This window comes from Equus quagga, chromosome 4 (assembly GCF_021613505.1).
Source record: "Equus quagga isolate Etosha38 chromosome 4, UCLA_HA_Equagga_1.0, whole genome shotgun sequence".
NCBI lineage: Eukaryota > Metazoa > Chordata > Mammalia > Perissodactyla > Equidae > Equus > Equus quagga.
In genome coordinates this window covers 140,555,275-140,577,336 of record NC_060270.1, presented here as the reverse complement: position 1 = coordinate 140,577,336, position 22,062 = coordinate 140,555,275, and the positions used below count along the sequence as shown (strand labels likewise).

At 43.9% G+C, this 22,062-nt stretch overlaps 1 protein-coding gene across 1 annotated transcript in view; it reads right to left on the bottom strand.

The window, feature by feature from the left end:
• The window catches only part of ADAM23 (ADAM metallopeptidase domain 23), a 149,385-nt gene that overhangs the window by 69,517 nt on the left and 57,806 nt on the right, over nucleotides 1-22,062 (bottom strand). The window contains exon 4 of the mRNA XM_046659669.1: nucleotides 4,907-4,970. Within this exon, the coding sequence (XP_046515625.1) occupies nucleotides 4,907-4,970 (64 nt within the window). The remainder of the gene's footprint in view (nucleotides 1-4,906; nucleotides 4,971-22,062) is intronic.

The window sequence follows — 22,062 nt, the reverse complement described above, 5'->3', positions numbered from 1 at the left end:
CATTTAATAAAGTATTAGAGCAGTTTGGCCGTACCAGTGCTATATAAATTTTTAATAGTTCATACAAATTATATTATTCGAACTTAAAATAGCTCTGTGAGAAGCCAGTGCTGTCTGCTCTCTTGATTTCATGGAGAACTTTTTTAACCTCCCAGCCAGGAGCCGTGCCCACAGAGGCCCTCCCCTCCGAAGCCTTCACGGACGGAGCGGACGTGAGCTGAGCCACGGTGATGATGTGTAAGGGCAGCTCAGAAACGCTGCAGGAGGGCAAGGTGATTTACTGATAAAGGGAAGAACACAGGCAGTGTGTGTATCCACTTGATTCACCAACGTGCATCACTGAGGACCGTGACTAGATCATAGTGAGCTAAATGGATATCCGTTTAACTAACAAATAAGATGGCTTATTCATGAGCCTAAGTGACAAGACCAATCTCAAACAGCAGAGGATTCATGTCTGTTGAGGGGGTGGGTAAATAAACCCCACCCCCAATCTGAGGGGGTTTTCTCCTTTGAGATATAATTGACAAACCATAAAATTCACCCTTTTAAAGAGCACAATTCAGTGACTTTTAGTGTATTACAGAGTTGGCAATCATCACCACCATCTACCTCCAGAATATTTTCATCACCTCAAAAGGAAATCCTGTCCCCATGGGCAGTCATTCCCATTCCTGCTCACCCGCTAGCCCCTGGCAACCTGGCACTCATCTACTTTTGGCCTGTATAGATTTGCCTATTCCTGGCATTTCAAATAAATGGAATAATACAATTCGTGGTCCTTTGTGACTGGCTTCTTTCACTTAGTGTAATGTTTACAAGACTCATGCATGTTGTAAATGTATCAGTACTTCACTCATGTTTATGGCTGAACAACATTTCCTTGTGTGGGTAGACCACATTTTGCTTATTTATTCATCAAATGATGGACATGTGGGCTTGTGGGTTGTTTCCACTCTTTTTGCTCTTAAGAATAACACTGCTATGAACATCCATGCACAAGGTTCTGCTTGGACACGTGTTTTCAATTCACTTGGGTAAATACCTGCGTGTAGAACCGCTGACCCACAAGGTAACTCTGTGCTGAACTTTTTTTGAGGAACTGCCAAACTGTTTTCCAAAGCAGCTCCACCATTTTACCTTCCTACCAACAGTGTGTGAGGGTTCCAGGTGTCCACATTCTCACCAGCACTTGCCATTGTCCGTCTTTTTCATTATAGCCATCCTACAGGGTATGACGTGGTACTCACACAAGTTTAAAACCAAATGAGACAGTGACACAGGACTGAACAGAAATCAAAATCTCACCTTCATGTTTGATGGTGCTAGACTAGAGGACAGGATCAGCGGAGAATCCAATGGGCCTGCTAATGCTGCTCCCTGAGTTAGCCAGACTTACCCACCAAGGCACAGACAACACAGGACAACCAACACCCTGGGCCACGCGCGCGCACACACGCACACACACACACGCACACACACACACACACAGGGGCTCCCACTGTACAACTTAGAGCTTAAACAGGAGAGACAACGGGCCCTTCCCGCAGGGAGGTGGATATCACCAAAAAAGGGGAGGAAGCCTTCGCAGACCAGCCCAGCTCCTGCCCAGCAGTTAAGCCACTCTTCCTTCCCTGGGCAGGACTGAGCACAGGGACAGAAGAAGCCAAAGTGAGAAAATGGAGTGAGGAAAGGACATTTCCCCCCACTCAACCCTGATGAAGAGGAATAAGGCAGAGGGATGTAGACGCATCCATCTATTCAGGCTCCCACTGCTGGCCAGGGAGCAGCTCTGTTTATCAGGAGGAAAGAAACCAAAGTCTTAGCGAGCACTTAATTAATGGGTCACCTAAAAGAGATCTAATAAAAATACGTTAAATTGGAAAAGTACTTTTATACTGTCATATTAATGCCTAATTCTTCTATAAGAACTGAAATACTAAAAATTAACCTATTTTTAATTGGTTCATCAACAAAGTTGATCAGCAAATTGACAACGTTGTTTTACTGTATATCGTGTACAAAGCACTATGCTGGGAACTCTAACGAAGCTACTGCTCTGTCAGGTGTGGAACAAAAGTTTGGCCATACATGCCTACTGACGCCTGGCACCTGTTCCATCTCATCTACTTAGCTGGTTGACCTCTCCAGTTCCTATATACACTTCTCCAAGAAAGAAGCCCTTTTAACCCACTTTGTCCAATAGAAGTAAGAGGCTAAGACAGAGCCTCTTCTTAGCTGGAAGTGGGAACCAGGTGGGGGCTTAGTGGGGTGAGCTGCTTCGAAGTGTGGGTCCATCATTTTGTTTGAAATGAATTCCCAGAATTTTTTTTTTTTTTAAGGAAAATTAGCCCTGAGCTAACATCTACCGCCAATCTTCCTCTTTTTGCTGAGGAAGATTGTCCCTGAGCTAACATCCATGCCCACCTTCCTCTATTTTATATGTGGGATGCCTGCCACAGCACGGCTTGATGAGCAGTGCATAAGTCTGCACCCGGGATCCAAACCAGCGAACCCTGGGCTGCGGAAGTGGAGTGTGTGCACTTAACCACTGCGCCACCGGGAGGTCCCCCGAGAATAGTTTAAATATCCACATTTATATTTAACCACAAAGCCAAATAGGCTATTTGTGACCCTGTTCCTCTCTAGCAATGTGAATAATAGTGTGTGTGTGTCGGGGGGGGGGGGTACTTTTGTCTAAACGGTTTGAGACCTTTGGAAGAAAGTTTGCACAAAGCAGGTTTCTCTAGTCCAGTCATTCTTACAAGTTAACTTCCTTCTCTTTCACTCTGTACAAAGATTTTCTCAAACAACACAGAAGGCATTGTGAAGTTTTAAAAAAAAAGCTTTTAAAAATGTGTATGGAATGGCATCAGGAGAGTGAATTTATACAAACTTTCAGAAAGAAAAGTTGTCAATAGGTACCAAAAGCCTTTAAAAAAACAGTACCAATTCTTTGACCCAGAAAATCCCATTCTCAGAATGAATCCTTAAGCAATTATTAAAGGTATGTTCAAAACACACCTGCAAGAACTTTCCTTAGAGGTATTCATTTAGTGAAAGACTAGAAACAATCTAAATGTCTATGACCATGGGATTTTTAAACAAATGATAGCAAATGAACTGGAAAGAACAGTGTGCATTTTTTTTAAGTAAAAGTTTAGAAAATTATTTAATGCATGCTAAAATGTTTATGATATTGTTAGGTTAAAAAATCCTGCTACAAGATAGTGTGTACTGTATTATCCCGGTTTTTTGGGGGTGCATATATAAACACAGAAATATAAAAACAGACTGTTATCATTAATCCATTACACAGGAAGTAAGGAAGTTTGGGGCTATGAGCTGTTTGGAGAAACAGGTCATAAAGAAGAGAAAAGCAACGCCTGTGGAAACAGCACAGAGCTGAGGAACCCTGATATGAGATTTGGCTGTCTTATTAATGGTAAGGCCTCCTTTTGGGACCTCAAATGACCCCTGGAGGCCAATTAGTTATTCTGCTTCTAAAAAAAAATAAAACTGAAGATCTTAGTGCGAAGTTTGGGTCAGGTTACTGCGGCCTGAAAAAGCGGCTCGTCTGCTGAGTCCGTGAAGTTCCCTTGCCATCTTCTCTCCTCCAGACTCATGACTCAGCGTCCGCAGGGCTGCCAGCACTGGCACAGCTGACAGGAGCTGGGGTCGTTCCAACGCCAGGAAGCACCAGCCCAGCCTGATGTAGCGTTTCTGCTCACTTTCCACAGCATTGACTGTTAGGGAGAGTCAACCGCCCCCAAGATGCTGCCTAAGGCAAGAACTGACAGACTAGCAAGAATAAAATATGGAAGTTCTTAATCTGGGGCATAAAACTCAAAGATTCAGAACACACAGCAAATTACAACTGTGCCCACTGAGAATCAGACAGCTACGAATCCTGAGAAACACCATGATGCCCCCCTAGCCAGGGGTCTGTACAGTTGAGGCCTCCTATAAATGTTTGTTGAGAGGCTATCAGACTACAAACCCAGTCCCTCTGCTGTACAACACAGCAAGCCCACACAGGAAAGGGCCACTCTGGTGCCAACACTCGTTAGCAACCTAGAAAAACCTATGTCCAATCACGTTTCAACACTTCGTTCTGCTTCCCCGTTTCCTCTCCCGTGCCTGTGGGGTCTGTGGACCCTGCTCAGGCCTGGTAGGCTCTGTGGACGTCCCACAGATCAGTCTCTGGATGCAGCCACTCCAGGGACCTCCACCCTGACGGTGGGGATCACTGTGTCCTGACACACAATCTCTCCCTCGTTTCAGTCTAAACCCATTTGCTCCTCATTGATCCTCTTTGAAGAGAGCAAAAGCTAATCTCCAGCTGAAGGAAATAAGGTACCCGATTGTCTGGGTATTAGTGTTTGGTGGCCTTGCACAGGTGTAATTGCCCTTTCTCTGCCTCAGCTTCTTCCTTGACACAGCAGAAACAAGAATATCCACCTCGTAGAACCGTCGTGAAGATTAAGAGGGAGCGTGTTCCCGAAACCTTCCATCCCCCGCTGTGCTCTGCCCTTCTCGGGTACCAAAGTCCCTTGGACTCAATAGTCATTCTAAGAGCCCGTGGGTCTTATCATTCATATTCTGCGACCACGAGTCTGCTTATCTACTACTCGAAGGTGCTGATATGGAACCCAATCGCTCTTTATGCCACTAACTTACATAAGCTGCTATCTGCATAACCAAAACAACAAACATTTCTTTAATGTTAATGTTATCTCGAATATTTGTAAGTTTTAATAAATTTACTTCGAATTTAAAAATAGTACCCCGTAGAAGAGGACAGACGATCTTACTGAGCTAGACATCACAACCCTGCGGTGTGCGCCCAACAGCTCTACCATGAAGCACGCTCACGCTCCAGGATCCCACACGCCATTAGCCGTACCTTAGAGAACTGTGGTTTCCCATCTTCGTAGTGAATCTCCACATAATCTGAAGACAGCAGACCGCTACAAGCGAAAGAAAATAGAGTGATTTCTGCATCTAAGACACTTGGAGGTTTAAAAATAATCAGCTCAATAAATGGACGTGAGGGGCGTGTAAGCCACAAACAGCGGGAGCCACAGTGAGTACGAAGATGTTATCCTCCAGGGCCTCGCACGTCGTCCAGGAACAGATCATTCCTCAGTCTGCTAAACAAGAAAGACACAGGGAATTGAAGGGCGATCTCCTTTTATACACACTATCCATCACTGGATCGATACGTTAATTAATGGGCAACAAACCAAGGCAGGTCACAGGAGGAGACAGGCCCTACAAAAACCTCGCAATTATGCTCTAAATAATTGGAATCTCAAAACATCATCACTGAGGCAGAGTAGAGAGTAAAGGCCAGACAGGAAATATTTTAGGCTTTTCCGGCCGCATGGTCTCTGACACCGCTACTCAGTTCTGCCACCGTATCACCAAACCAGCCTCAGGCAGCAGGTGACCATGCGCGTGGCTGTGCGCCAAGAAAACTTCACCTATGGACACTGAAATCTGAATTTCACACCATTTTAACACACCACGAAATATTTCTCTTCTGTAACTTTTTCCAACCATTTGAAAATGTATAAAAATCCTTAGTTTGAAGACTATACAAAAACAGGGATGGCCAGATTCAGTCTACAGGTCGTAGTCTGCCAATTCCTGGAATAAAATAACGGTTAGGCATATAGATTTTTGAAGCAGACAGAGCAGGGTTTAAAGCCTGGCCCCTTACAGGCAGTGTGACCATGGGCAAGTCACCACTGGGGCTTCACGTGAGTCAGATGGAGACGTGAGTGGGACTCCCCCGGGACACTGAGAGGAGCCCCAGAGGGCAGTGTCCAGGATGCAGCCCTGATGCAGCCTGCTCAGTAACTGGCCCTGAGGCGGCCACTGTTTGATTCCAACTCAACTTCTACAGAAGCATTTCTCCCTATACAATGTGGGGAATTCACAGCGTGTGCCTCTGAAAGAGCATGACTGTGAGGGCATCTGGGCTTCTGTCTGGGCTCTGCCACTAAGACTGAGAACAAGGGACACTCACACTGTGCACTCGCCATGGCCCAGGCACTGTTCCAAGGACCAGGACGGTGTTCCCTCACTTAATCCCAATGGTGACTGAAGGACAGCAGGAGCTTCTGCTGCGAGTCAGATGTGCGGCCCAAAGCCAGGCTGCATTTCCTCTTCTGCCAAAGGGAGGGCTGGAGCAGGAGAGTCCTCAGGTGCCTTCCTGCGCCGACATACAGTAGGTTCTCTTGTTTGGAAAACTTGACACTACTTCTTTAACAGAAGAATGGGAGGACGCAAGGATTTTGCATCATTTTGAAAGCTGCACCTGACGCAGCTCTCAAGTGGCCCGGTGAGGAAAGCTGGAAGAGGCGCGGAGCCAGTCCTCTGAGCAGGAGACCCGTGGGCGTGCAAGGTTTCCTGCAGGAGCTGAAGGCCGACATTTACAACACAAAAAAAGCAGATGCTTGTACCCTGGACAGGTTTTCCTACTGAAATTACTAACTGAATGTGTATTTACTGATGCTTCTACATCTGAAACTAAATTATGGTACATCCACTCATTCCCTTTTAAAAATCTAAGTAATAGTCAAAGTAATGACAATTCTTAACTCTATATACTCGGGAATACCCAACCGAGGGCAGAAACTTCTTTCCTTTGTAGCTGGTGAAGTCAGCTACCAGCACTGTGCACGTACATCCACAGGCCTGCTGAGGGTACCGTTTCTCCGAGGGTGCTTCCTCGACACCGAGAGGCAGAGCGGTTTCACTAACTGCCTTCTAATTACCTCTCTCTACAGGTAATGCACTATTTTCAAAGTTCTCAACCACACAATCCCTGGAACATGTCCAAGAGCTGAAAACAAAGTCACCATCGACCACTGCTTTTGCTTGTAATTATAAGGGCAGGTAATGGCATTCTAATCATTAATTGCCTAATCTGATAAAGGTCACTTTAATTATCCTATTTCTCCCTTTTCAAGGGTCTTTGTCCCCTCCCCAGGGACATACCGGTTTCTAATAACTCCTGCACTTGAGAATCTTAAAAAAGAAAAATAGCTACTTTGCTAGGGGACACAGAGATGGAATAAATAACACCATTTGTGCCACTGCACTTGCCCACCGCCTATAAACAGCACACATCGCCATTCGCTCCATCCTTTCCTCCTGGCTGACCACAGCAATCTCTCCCGTAGAACTGTTTCTTTCCCTTATCGCAGCATCCCCAGCACCTGGCGTGATGCCCGGCGCATAGCAGACCCTTGATCACCATGTGCTGAGGGAGCAAACATCCACCACCATCTACTGTGTGCCGAGCCCACATCACGTGCTGTGAAGCCGGGCTGAGGAATGAAACTCTCTGGAGCTAAGCAAACCAGCACGAATGTGCGAGATTCGTCATCTCATCCCAAAATATTATTTATAATCTCCCTGAAAGTGAATTAACACCAACTGAAATGTAATCTAATTAATTACAAAAGTCTTGAAGTAATATTGAAATGAGAGACTTTTCGGTGATGGACAAGTAACATTGGAGAGGAGGAAGTGAATAGTGACTAGTGCAGGGTGGGCCCCCAGTCCACCCAGCAGAGAGGAAACAGGCAACCTCTCTCTGTGCCTGAGGACAAGCTGTCTGACAGTCTCTGCCTGCAGATGCTCTCCGCGGCCTCTCCTCCACCTCTGATCTCGGTAGAATTTCCTGCTGGAAACAGAATGTTCCGGCATGCTAATATGGATCCATTTAGCAATTGTGCTTCCAAGCATAAATCGTCATTTTACTTTGTTGATTAGCCAATTGGGTGTTTGGTTCTGAGTTGTCTAAAAACTTGCAGGAATTGATAAAAGCAAGTTTCTGAATATCCTGAGTTCTGAAATAAACATCCTTTTCCAATCATTTAAGCTACAGAAGAGCTGGACGCCATCACTGCTACAGCGCTTCTCATGCAGGCTATCTGGTGAAAGAGGGGTGGCCTTTGGAAGCAAAGAGATAAACACATGATGGAAGTTCAAAACAAGGTGGAAGAGAGTGGAAGAACTGGAACAAGGAAATTCTCTGGAACCCACTCACTCTCCACCTTCAGGGTGAAGCTGCACTGTGGAGGTGGTAAAAAGAACCTACCTGTAGAGTCAGACTTCATGTGATTTTACTCAAAATGGGAAGGACAAGGGCAAGTACCTTGAAGATGCTGAACCCTAAGAGCAGGAAAGTGTAAGACTCCTAAAACATGGCGGGTGAGCCAAGAAGCAGATCAATGAAGGGAACTGTGGCAGAAATAATGCTGTGTAGCCACCAAATCCCATTTCATTTCCCCTTCCTGGCATAGCAACACTACATTTCGCAGCTTCCCCAGCAGTCGGACTGGGGCCACAAGACTGAATTATGGTTCATGAGATACAGGGGGAAGATGTCGACCCCTCCAGTGTGACCAGTAAAATCTATGCATGATGATCCAAGCTCTGTCTTCCTGCCAGCCCTGGAAGCCACATGCCCCAGATGGCATAGCTACAAGACACATACAGCCTAGGTTCCTACATCATGAGTATTTTTTTTTAAAGATTGGCACTTGAGCTAACAACTGTTGCCAATCTTCATTTTTTTTTTCCTTCTTCTTCCCCCGAAAGCCCCCCAATACATAGTGGTACATTCTAGTTGCGAGTGCCTCTGCTTGTGCTACATGGGACACCGCCTCAGCATGGCCTGATGAACAGTCCACGCCCAGGATCCGAACCAGCGAAACCCCGGGCCAACAAAGCAGAGCACACGAACCCAACCACTTGGCCACAGGGCCAGCCCTCGTACATCATGATTTGGAGAAGGGCTTCCTCAGAGAGCCACTCAACTTGTATTAGACCATAATGTGGGTATGAGAGAAAACGTTATAGCGTTAAGTCTCAGATTTCATCTTTATTACTGAAACACGGTCTAAACTATCCTAATTCCAGGATTTATCACCAAGAAATGTTTTAGAAACTTATGCTTAAAAAATTTCAGCATCATCAGCAAACATGCAAAGAGAGCTGCTATAAGATCTAGGCACTGGACATTCACACAGAGAGGTCTGCCTTGGGGAGGCTTTGCCTATATAAATATATATATTTGTCGGAGTCCTCAAGTTTGAGATTTATGTGTCTAATGAAAGCAGCCAGGTGGTCAAAACACCCAAACATTTACATCTTCCATTACAGGCAGGCTCATTATGGAGAAGCCAAGGATCCCAGTAACTGGAAAAGTTACTTACCAAGAAAATCCTGGTGCCTATAAAACCTATTAACGAAGAACGATGAATGACTTCTAGTTCTTTGGAAAATAACTGGAATCCCCTACTTTAAAGAAAGAACCATATGCTTTCTTTTGGGTAACTCTGTCATGAAAGGCTGTCAGGGTAAAGGGTAATCAAGCAAACTAAATTGTTCAGAACGAGCCAACACAGATAGCAGGGCCTGGAGCTACAAGGAGACTACTAAGAAAGACAAACACTACAGCACCAGGAAACCATTTGTTCAACATGAGTTAAAAATCATTTACTTCTTTGTAAAAAAAAAAAAAAAGTCAAACTACCAGTCTCCAGGAGTCCCTTTCAGTTCTGAAATCTACACTTCCTGAAATTCACGTGTTGAGCCCTTAGTCTTCTCTCTTATCAGGAAATTGAGTGGGTTGCTGACAGCAGAGCAAAGCCTTCTGAAGGGCCCTGGAGGCCAACAGCGCACTCCACCAGCAGAGCTAGGCAGAAGTCTCGATGGACAGGAGCAAGCACCAAGGCTTAACAACCAAGTGGCCACATAATTTATCATCTAAGTCAAGCCATTTCTGGGAGAGAAAAGAGGTATATTAATAATTATGCCAGGACAACAGACACAAGCCAGCAAGGACTGTCCTGGGAAAACTGGGACATATGGTTTACCCCACCCAAAGGTCCAATTTAAGGCACACACATCAAGTGCTACATGGAAGGTCAGGCTGGTCTATGAGATGAAAAATACTCCAAAGCAGAGATGCTACTAGGCAATCAGCCTGTGAGTATGTCTCCTTCTCCAGCTGCTTTTGGGTTCTGCGATTACGTCGTACATGGCCACTGTTTTAGCACAACCTTAAGGGGGTGTCTTAGGTTCTCCCTCTCGGCGCATAACGTCAGGAGGTGGATCTCGGGAGAGGAGTCAGTCCAAGATGTGGAAGCTGGGAAGCTATGAGTCCACCTTCACTGTGATACTACACTGGGCTTGTCAGGTCTTGACCAGCCATGTCCCTTGCCACACAATGTCTTTGTTCTTAAGGAAACAGTAGCACAAATATCCTAATTCAATAATCAGTGGTGAAACATGTAAGTTACTTCCATATGTGTTCAAACTGGGACTGGAACGGAAGTCAACATTTACGTGAACAAAGAGTAAAACTTAAATCACATCTAGAAAAAAAAGGAGTGCCACTAACGTCCATTTTCATAATGTAAATTCACTCATCTGATTACCCTCTGCTTCCAGTGCGTCACTTCTTAGTACCGAGAACCCTGATCATCCCAAAGGGCCCGTGACAGACTCACCCAGGAAGTCTCCTGCCATCCTTCCCACAGGGTCTCACATTTGTTCACTCAATGACAACACATGCTGGTCAACACGGAGGTTCTCAGCTCAGCGGCTTCAAGCATAACACCACGCCCACTCCCTCTTTACACAAGAAGCTCCACTTTTTTCCTTTTATACATAAAACTATTTTTAATTCATTAAATAATTACTATAAGTTGTAACGAAGAGACACACAGAATGTGAACTCGGTACACTCATACAAGCATGAGCTTGTAACCTTACAATTATCCTTCGTCCTTATATTGCTTTCCATTTGAAAACAACAGACTTAAAAAAGTAAAATGACTTCAATCATCACTTTTCTTAAGTTTTAAGAAAAACTTAGACTCATCCCACCTAAAATAATTTTTATACCAAAAGTTGTTTCAGCTAGAAAATATATACTCCTTTGAGTATAAACAATACAATAAGACTTTTAAGCTGTGTTAAAAGATTGTAGACGTGGAGAGGTTGGAATTTAACAGTGTAGAAATGATACGTTAAGTGGGTGAAAGTAATTACAGGTTGAAGTGAGGCTTTGTGTTAACTCAAACAAAGATGACATGCCAGCCCCGGCTGGGGACGTGGGCACAGCTCATGCGAACAGAGCCACAGGTGGAGAACAACCTGGCACAAGCAGGATGCAGGGGCAGCAGCTTCTTTGAGGGTCACAGTGGAATTCAACGAGTTCCTAAACCACACGAGAGGTTGCAGCAGAAATTTTAATGTGGAGGCACCCCTGCGTCTCACAGGTGATGGCCCCATGCACCATATTACCGTTAAGAACAGCTTAGTATAACGAAAATGGGAAACACAGGCAAGGCTGCAAGTTGATGGGCAGGGAAGCAGAGAAAGGAGGAGTTAGGAGAGAAACAAGGGATGAACAGCTGGTGGCGTAAACGCTGAGGACCCCACCCAGCCGGCCTGACAGCCAGGAAGAGGAGCCAGTTAAGAGTTCCCTTGTCAGGAGGTGGCATCAAGAGAGACATCTTTAATTAAGTAAAAATGAAAGATGTTTAACTTCTCCTCCCCAACTTTGAAGCCAGACCCTATGAAGTGGCTAACACACTCTCGCGTGGCTGCCCATATCTGCACGGATACCAGTAATTTTGAGATTCCTCTCTGATGGAATCCTGGTCACTCTCACATATGTGGTCTTACCCCCATATGTCAGATAACAAAAAAACTTAAATACAGGGACAACTGAATCCAAATAAAGACAGCATACCTTCTAAACACAGTTACACACAACTAAAACACTCTGACGCACAAATTTAAAGCTAATGATGAATATTATAGTGTGTTAAATATTGCTCATCCGGGCTCTTTTCTGACAGGCCCAATCTGTATTCGTACAACGATTAAACCAGGCATCCACATGGTGAAAGTGTAGAGCATGGCTTTGGATCTGTTGTCAGCCTCGCCTTCAGGAACCTCGTCCGGAAGAAACAGTTCCCTCCAAGTCCAGCTCCAGCCACATCCTAGGACAAGAGCTCCCTACTTCCTTCATTTTTCAGTCCGCACAGAAAAACTGCACATTTGTTGATACAGTGCTCCATTCTTTCCAGGTATGCACAAAACAGTCAAAAGAATGAAAAAGCAGCCAAGGGAAAAACTATCAGAAATAATGAGTTAAGTCAGGTAGCCAATTATAAGATAAACATGCAAAAATAAAACACGTTTCTGTGTCCTCCAGCAAAAGCAACCTAGAAATAATCTAGGGGAAAAGTTTTTACCAACGATGACAAAACAGCAACAAATTTTATACATGTATTATGCAGGGGACATACACACATATGTACACACGTACAGATGTGCATACACTCCACCGCTTTAATGTAATTCCAAACAAAATCTCAGCAAGGCTTCTTAGCTTGACAAAATTACTCTACAGGTCATCCTAAAGAGTATATGTTTATGACCATCCAAACACTTTTTTAAAAGTCAGGAGTAACAACAGGACCTTATACGACTACTCAGTGACCAAGACGCAGAGCAGTGACCTGAGCAGACAGATGGTCCAAAGCACAGACAGACAGTCCAGAAAGAGACCCAGGGTCATGTCAAAAACTTCACACGTGAACATAATGGCATTTTAAATTGGTAAAGAAGAGAAAAAAGAATAAATACATTTGAGGCAAGTGACTAAACATTTTGGGAAAGTTAGATGCCTCCATCATAACTTACACCAAACTAGTAACATATGCACTAAGGACACGTATGTTTTAAAATAAAGCCACAAATTTACTACAAAAATACAGGAATGTTAGGAAGGAGAGGGCTTTTTTAGCATGATATTAAACCCAGAAATTATAAAGAACAATAGGCAAGACTATAAAAAACTTTAAACTTCCATGAGTTAAAAAATACCACAAACAAAATTTCAAGGAGAACTGAAAAAAGGCATTTGCAAACACATGAGAAATGAGGGGTTGTTGTCCTCAACATAAGGAACCAAAACCGAAACCAAGGAAAAACAGATAAACCACTCAACAGAAAGCGGGCAGAGGACAGTGGCAGGAGATTCACAAAAGACAACGTACAAAGTGCAGTTTATGGAAAACGGGAACAAGAAACACCAATGGTGATCGATTGTACACAAATGTGCACCTGTAATGGTAATAAAAGACCTGTAAATTAAAATAACCATAAGAGACCATTTCTTCCCATCAGTTTAGAAAATAAAAATGACAGCAGCCAGAGCTGGCAGGAGCACAGGAAAGCCAGCACTCCACACATTACTGCTAGAACCTGGATTCAACTGGCTTTCTAGGGGCAACTTGGAAAAGCCATCAAAAGTCCTAAAGGCATGTCCACCCTTTAAATCCTTACATTTTTATAATCTTATAAGTGCTACTCTGAAAGGTTTTGTTGGCACAAGTAGTCAATAATCATTCTATAGTGGAGTTTTCCTGGGGCCAAACTGAGGACTACAGCCCGGGAGGGCAAAGTGCTCTGAAGAAGAGAGGTTTTCAGCACAGCTATGTACCGTTTCCAAACACAGGGACACACAGGGCATGTTCCTTCAAGAGTTCAAGGAGATATTCTGATCCAGATCAGCACGCACACAGCGAGTCATTGCAGCCTGGGTGCTGCGGGAAAGAGGCATCCAGGCTTTAAAGTGTGCTGGTGTCAAGGGACGGGAGGCATGAATTTTTAATCTTCAAAGAGTACGTTCTTCACTCTAGGGCAATCATCAAAGCAGATGTGCCGTGTATGTCTGACAGGTCGTAAGTCACCGCTCTGGTTAAAATAAAACTCAGGCCGAATCAGGTTCAAACCAGAATGGCTTCCTTGTATACTTGAAAATGTAAAAATTTTCTTCTATCAGTTTCCTGAGGTGCTAACTAGACAAGAGCAAACACACACATACATGCATATGCACACACACACATACACACACAGCTATCCTCTGCAGATGCAGATTTAGAAGAGCTCTTACAGACACTTGGAAAGATGCTCACGATATTGTTCAATGAAAAATGCAAATAACAGGATATTATGTTCGGTAACTTTAATTATGTTTATATTCACATATAGAAAAAACTCTGCAAAGATACACACCCAAATATGCCAGTGGGCTGTTGCTTCCTGTAGAACTTTCAACAGGTTTTTTTTTTTTCTTTCTTTGGCGTACTCATAATTCCTAAAGTTTTACAATGAATATATATTACCTTTTAAAAGAAGCAGCCACAATACAAGCTATATTTTTCTTCTTCTTCTTCTTCTTTTTGAGGAAGATTAGCCCTCAGCTAACATCCACCAACAATTCTCCTCCTTTTTTTTTTTGGCTGAGGAAGACTGGCCATGAGCTTATGTCTGCCCATCTTCCTCTATTTTGTATGTGGGATGCCTGCCACAGCATGGCTTGATGAGCAGTGTAGGTCTGCACCTGGGATCTGAACTGGCGAACCCCAGGCCGCAGAAGCAGAGCATGCGAACTTAACCACTGTGCCACCAGGCTGGCCCCCAAGCTATATTTTTTAAAGTAAGAGAAACACAGCTCCTTTAGGAAGGGAATTAATGAATGAGTAATTGCAGGCCCACGAAAGGAAAAAACCACAGACAATTACGATACCACCAACAACCACACGGGGAGCAGCAGCCGGGCTGGCTGCCTGTCCCCTCAAATCAATGCCACCAGCAGTCCGTGAACACCTGGAGACTGTCCATGCTGGAGCAGGCGGGTGAGGACAGAAGGAGAAACAAGCGCGGTTCCGACCCTCAAGGGGATTATAATCTCACAGCTAAAATAAGACAAGACAGCGTGTGCCCCCAGACCACAAATAACAAAGCATCAAGCTGCCCCCAGAGGGGAAATTAACTCCAACTAAAATGATCAGGAGCTTTTCAACAAGAAGGTAAGCCAGGGAGGCTCACGGAAAATAGGGAGGGAAACAGAGGCAGGAAGGAGCAGGTCGCACAGACAGGGGCCAGGGTGTGCAGGCCGGGAGGGAAGCAGGGAGCAGCTAGAAGTCTAGCCAGCCGGGATATCGGTCGTAAGTGGCAATGGTGGTGAACAGGCAGGCTGGGGACCGGACAGTAGGCAGCTCCAAGCAAGGAGTCAGAACGTTGAGAGCAAACGGCACCCTAGGACCAGGAGCTCAGAACTGGGGAGGCCGAAAGCGGCTCTCCTCTCGGTAAGAGCTGAGACCAAGCACACATCTGTGTCCTCAGAAACTGCAAAGACCTCAGGGCCTGGGAAGGGCTGAACACACAGGAGGCACTTTTACTGGGTCAATTAGAGCCATCTGCAAAGTAATTAACGTCAGCAGCAGGAGAGACCGGCAGAGACACGAAGAAAAGGCCTTTCCACATACGAAAACCTGTGGCTTTGACTTTCCTTCACTCATTCAATTAATGGCTGAGGACTGGCGAGAGAAAAAAATAACAAGCAGACGAGGATGAGCTAAAGAGAGGATTAACAAAGATTAATTTTTACTTAAATCTTTCTGTTTTTTAAGATATTTTTACTGTAAATTACAGATATTTGTCCTAAAATCTGCTATGCAAATGCTAGTGTGAACTTTGCGATTTTATGCCGTTTTAGTAAAGATTAAGATTTTTGCAAGTCAGCCACAATTGTCTTTTGTGTGTCTCTTCTCTCTTTTCACCCTTCCTAGGAGGAGTCCTACCCTTTCTCTCTCCCGTGCAGCCACACCCGGAGCCTGCATGGTACCTGCTGGCTGAACTGAGACCCCAAGGGCCCCGCAGAGCAAGGTCCACGAGACAGACTGAGGACAAGTCCGCGCAGCCCTCCAAGGGGAAGGGCACTTGAAGGTGTCACCTAGATTTCTCTGTACCACGCAGAAAACCGCATTCTGTGCAGAAGTGGCATCCTTCATGCATGTGGCACAGGGACGTTTAGAGATGATAACCAGGGTCCTTCCTCAGTATGAGATAAGACGAAGAAATTATCACAATGTAGTAATTAGAAACACACTTCCGCAGTAACATCAGACCAATACCACAGGTAACGCCACACAGCAAAGAGGAGGAGGAGGGGGATGAAGGAAAAGGAGAAATTTAATGGTTTCTCCAAGCAACTACAAAACTACTGTCATACACAATAGCACCTATTTTTTAAATTACCACTTAGGAAAATGGTCTTCAAACTTACCACACCTTCTGAGAACATTTCAAGGCATCAGAAAAATTATTCCCTGGGCCTTTGATTGCTAAAAAAAGAGTCATGATTTGCTTAAAGACCAACTAATTTCTCTAACCAAAGAGAATTTTCCATTCTTCCAAATTACATACCATTTCACAATAATTCAAGATAAAGGATCTCTAAAAATTACAGAATTTATTGGAAAAACTACTGTTCATTTGTAGCTTCTTTGGAAAGGGGATTTCCTCCAACGGCGTGGACTGGCAGACCCAGTGAGGTTCACTCAGTGCTAACGGGGCCTTCCTCACTCCGCTCACTGTTCCATCGGCAGTCACAGAAGAACGCCTGATCTCAACAGGCCCCCAGAGCTAGCTGCTGGTTGGATTAACGAGCGAAGGGGTGAACAGGAATCAGGAGCTCCAGTTCCCAGCCTGACTGACTCTGACGGTCTCTGAGATCGCACAGAAGTGCCTAACATTGTGCAACAAGTTTTCTCCCTTACAAAACCCAAGAAGGGTGGATTACAGGATCTCTAAGGAAACTTCCAAGTCTAAAACTGAACGCGTGACTGCCATAGTCTCCTACCCCACAACCCCACCTACGCTAAGCTGGAACTTGGGACTGTTAATGCACACACCTCATCTCTTTGGTACCTGCTTTGTCACTAACCAACAGTCGGTCGACTGGGGTGACTTCAGGCCAACTTTTCCAGTATGGTGCAAAGAGAGCAGTTCCATTTGTGTTCCAGGTACACTGTAAAGAGCTCCTTCATAATTTTTTTCTAATTCTGCTTATTTCTATGTACCTCACCCAAAAAAGAACAGCTCAATGTCCAAGATTTAAAGTGATAAACTCTAGAATTTACAGCTTGGCTTAATAATGGACAAAACACTGTTACATAGAAACTAATCAGAGAGCTAGTGAGCAAGACCAGCTAAAGCTACATTTGTGGTACCACCAACCTTTTCAAGTGGTGTGTTGAAAATGAGACAACTCGATTAGAAAACTATTATTTGATTGTAACTAGAAATGTCAAAAACTTAAAGCCATACTGATATGCTTTATCATAAAGATACTGAAAACCAAGGATAATGGAAAAATAAGAAGACATCCTGCTTAAGTAGCTTATGGTAAGCAGATTTGATGTCACTTTGAAAGGCACATATAAAACAGTGAGCACACGTGAGTACATAATTTAATCTAGTCCACTCTATACAGTGTGGACATTTTGCATGATATTAAAACGGAATTTTTATCTTTTAAAAGCTGTACAGATCATTAACTATTTACACTTGATTCTCTAACTATATGTCTTAAAATTCATTTTAAATAATTTATAAGCAGACACCTTCCTTCTATTTTAATGCACATAATGTGCCAGTAATAAAATCAAACCAGTGGTGGTACAAAGAAGCAGAACAAAAGGCCTACAAATCAGAGTTTTAAGACAATTTCTACAAATGGGCTTTTCCTCCAGCCAGACAATTTTCATTAAATTGTCTTAAAATTTTAAGTTCATGCAGACAATCTTACCCACATTCACAATTAAAGTGCCTCTCAATGTTTGGCTCAAAATCAAAAGCCTTTATAAGATTCTAGAAGCAGCCAGATCCCAGAGAGACTGACACAGAAAAGAGGAGAAACTACTCTATTTAGGTCCTTTCAGAGAAACTATTTTTAGTTTACTTTTAAAACCAGACATTTTTAGAACCCTGGTGGAAATTCTAACAATTGACTATGTGATCCACAGTGGCAAATCCACCAAGAATCAATGGTAAGTTCCAGGACCGTAAGTAGTTGGGGTTGGAGATGACAGGGAAGGAGAAAGATCTTACGTGAACTGATTCATATCTAAGAAAGTCAAACCAAGGCTGGTAACTCACTAGAGTGAGGGGTAGAAAATGGAGTGCACTACACTCAGAGAAAAATTCAGAAGCTGATTGTTTAGTAGAGTCAAAACTCTGGGCCAAGAGAATACTCAGGAGCTGAAATGCATATAGAGTCTAGAGATCACCCCAGCATGCAAACACCAGATAAGTAATGAGATTCTCAAAACACCATCCCACAGAAATGGCAGGCACCATGCTGCATCCACCATTCTTGGTATTGTCACCTACACAAGGAAGCATTCTAATAAAGCTCTGTTGACGAGCCCACAAGCCAGGAAGCTCAGAAGAGACAAAAGACAAGACAAGACAGTACATCACACTCCAGGCTGAGGAACCCACAGGAACTGAGGGTCCTACAAACAGAGCTCAGCCCCAAGAAGGAAGGTGGGGCCTGAGGCCATACACGGCAGAAGCAGCAAGAAAACTGGGGCTCAGGTTACACTCTGTCTCTATCTTCCATAGCTAAGTATCTGTGACGTCCAAAGGGAGTCCCAGGCAGTCGGCCCATGACGAGTGGGAATGTGTGGCAGAAAGAAGAATGAAGGATGAGAGCAGATGTGATAGATTGCTCAAAGGGCAGTCCTTTTGACTATTTCAACACATACCCAGAGCTTTATGAAAGGGGTGTGTGTGTGTGTGTGTGTGTGATTTCTTAATGAGCTATCTATAACAAACAACAAGACATGGAAATGCTACTAGTATATATCCTCAAGGACCAGGAGTGAATGAGCTAAAGAGAAGTTGTGTGCTCTCAAAATCATAGACCAAGATAGAAAATTTCTCACTGTTCTTTATAGCATCAGACAAACGTATGCTGAGTGGCAGTCCATGGAATGTTTTCATTATATATATTTGAATCTTTCCTTTTACTCTAAGTCTAACTTCAGTGAGACAGCATCAATAGCTGAACCCTTTCAAGAGTGTTAATCATTCTTACAATCCCAAACAAATTTTTCCTTTATAGAATGCAAGGAATAAACACGCATCCACATTTTCCTTATTTTATTCTGAAAATTCTATCGTTATTATTTGTTATTACTATTTTGCTTTTTGGGGGAGGAGGGAATTCCATATCTCCTACACCACAGGCTTTAGGATGAGCGGTTACCTGGGTGGGGGATGGGGTGGAGGAAATGTGTGTGGAGGGACACGGAGAGCTTCCAGGACACCAGTGATGTTCCATGTCTCAATCTGGATGGTGGGTACATATGAATGTCCGTTTTATTATTCTTCTTGAAACTGTAGAAATATATTTCCACTCCTTTAGGTGTATATTTCATAATTTTAATAAATTAGAGGAAAAGAAATACAAAATACCTGTAAGCAAAAGAAACAGAAGAGCCTAGTCCAACTCTGACATTAACAACTTCGAGTATGAGATAAACTGAGCCAGAAATGGACCAAGGAAAAGGCATCTGGAATTAGAAAGCTGTCACTACCTAGACAAGAGGGAAAGAGTCTACAGGCCACGTGGGTGGTGAGGAGCACAGAGAACAAAAGGCAACCAGCTCCTCCTCCAAAAATAGCAGCGGATCAGGCCATTTTTAGACTGCAGCGTTCATGTGGAGTCCATTTCTATTAAAAGAGTAAAACTTAGACAGGAAAGAAGTTCTTGGAGGACACCAAAATGTGGAAAAAAGTTCAGAAATATAACAAAATGTCACAGCCCCGACAGGACATGACTATGTATGACTTTATTGTCAAATATCTAACTCTCAAACCAGAGAGCTGAAGGGACAGGAGATTTATGGGGTGAGAAACCAAAACCCCCCAGTGCTGAGTCTCTGTGGAACCACATAAGCAGAGTGGAGGATGTGTGTGGTGCGAGGTGAAGGGAACTGCAGAGAGCACCGCCACCAAGAACCGCCTTCAGAACAAAACGGCAAGTGACACCGTCCATACCCTTCATTGGTTAGTATCTACAAACTTAAATTTGATTTTTTTTTAAATCCTTGTTTCCAATCACCAAAACTGCCATGGCTGGAAAATATCAGACTCAGTCGTTTTGATAACTGTTTACAAACACATTTATGAATTCATGATGCCAAGCAATGTCTCCCCTTTCTCACTCTCCCATTCTCCCATTATTTAAAAGATGTATTTGTGCACAGGGAGCTGGAATTCACGGATGCTAAGGCCAACTGGGGTCTAAGGACCAGCAAGGCTGGGCCACGACTACACTAAGTGTGCTTATGTTACACAACATGAGCCACCTCCAGACCTTTCCGCTCAACAAGAGAAAATCTTTTCCAGAGTTTCTACTTTTTCATCAAAGACAATGTATTACAGTGTTAGATATTTAGAACCTACAACAATTCTGAAAAAGGCTATTCTAATTCTGTTTTCACATGCATGCTCAGAGGGTCAAATCAGTATTATAAATTGCTCTATTTTTATGCACAATTTTTAAAATTCTGAGGCCATGTAATGGCACTGTACAGCCTTTTTGGATGACTAACAATATCTAAAACCAGAAGATATTTTTGAGATGACTGATACTTTAAATGCTCACACTAAATGGCAATCCAGAATCAGAAGGATGAGTGAAGCAACAGCATCATGAGGCCTTTTCCCTTTATTCTGTGCCTCATGCCCAAACATTCCTACAATTCTTAACCAGAAAAAGAATTCTAGTTTGCTTATCCTTTAAGAGGATATTAAAGAGCTTACTTAAAAAATTGAAAGATAATTCTAATTTTTTATCCCATAACCTCAGATAACAAGCACATGGGTATCAGTTCTCTTGAGCTCTTTTATCTGGATTCTGGGAATTGCAGCATTTTCTAGAGTTGCCTAAATTTCACCACAGGTGTCACTGAAACAAAGAGCTAAACACCCTGAATCCCAGTGATCTCACTGAGTGCTGGACAACTCAGCGCCACTTCCTAGTCAGCAGACCTCACGGTTTCCAGGTCATCCATCTATGAACCCAAGCCTACTGCCGCCATGACATACCTAAGAGAAATGCATGATGGTCAAATCTTCCCAAAGACTGAAAATGTTCCCTCCCTCATTGATTTTTTCCACATGCATATTCCTTACACAGATTATACGATAAACTCCTCATAAACAACAACAGAAGAATAAAAAATGGAGGGACAAAAAATGACTATATTTGCCTCTAAAGAGAAATGGTCCTAATTTCAAGCTACTAAAAACTACGACACCAGGTACTGGGAAATCGGAGCCAACACTTATCTCCCCAGAATTTGACCAGGTCAGAGGACCTTTTGGCGGTGCCGTGCGGGGATGAAGGAGGAGGGTGAATGCAAACCCTGCTCCAGGAGGCTCTCCAGGAGCCCACGGACCCCTCACGCTCCCAGGGAGAGATGTGCCTCTCCTTGGGAGAGCACAGACCAACGGAAGAGTCATCAAAGCAAGAAACCGTTCCAAAGCAGCCCTGGCCTTGGCTCACTCCTTTCTCCCTGTCGCCACTCCCTCTTCGCCCCGCATTACCCTTCAGCAAACAGCTACCCCACGCACGGAATCCTCACAATGGAAAAGAACAGACCGGGCATGAGGGCGTAGATCCTGAGGAGGAAACAGAAGAAGGAAGGACCAAGACCTGGGAGAGGAAGTGTACACGTCAGGAGGAACCAGGAAACGTTCAGACAAATATCCTCCATGACCTCAAAGAAATTATAGAAATGACCCCCGTTTAAAGGAGCTCAAAGAAACATCATAAAAGAATAGAATAAGATGAAAAGGAAGCTGGCAAAGCATTACCAATTGAACTCTCTCCCCAACCGGGGAGAGACCAGAGGAAGGGGCTCTTGCCCCTCCTCTTGGGGTTCTTCCTGTGTTCGATGTCGCAACTGTGAAGCAAGACAGAAGCTGAGTGTTCAATAGCACAAGCTTTATTCAATGGCCAAAGGATGGAGAAGTGGGAACCGAGCTGACAATCAACTTCTCAGCTCCTGGAGCGACTTAGCAGCTGTTATTAAGGGTTTAGGTAAGGAAGGGGAGGAATATTCATAGTTATCTGGGGAAACGGGCAGGCTTTTC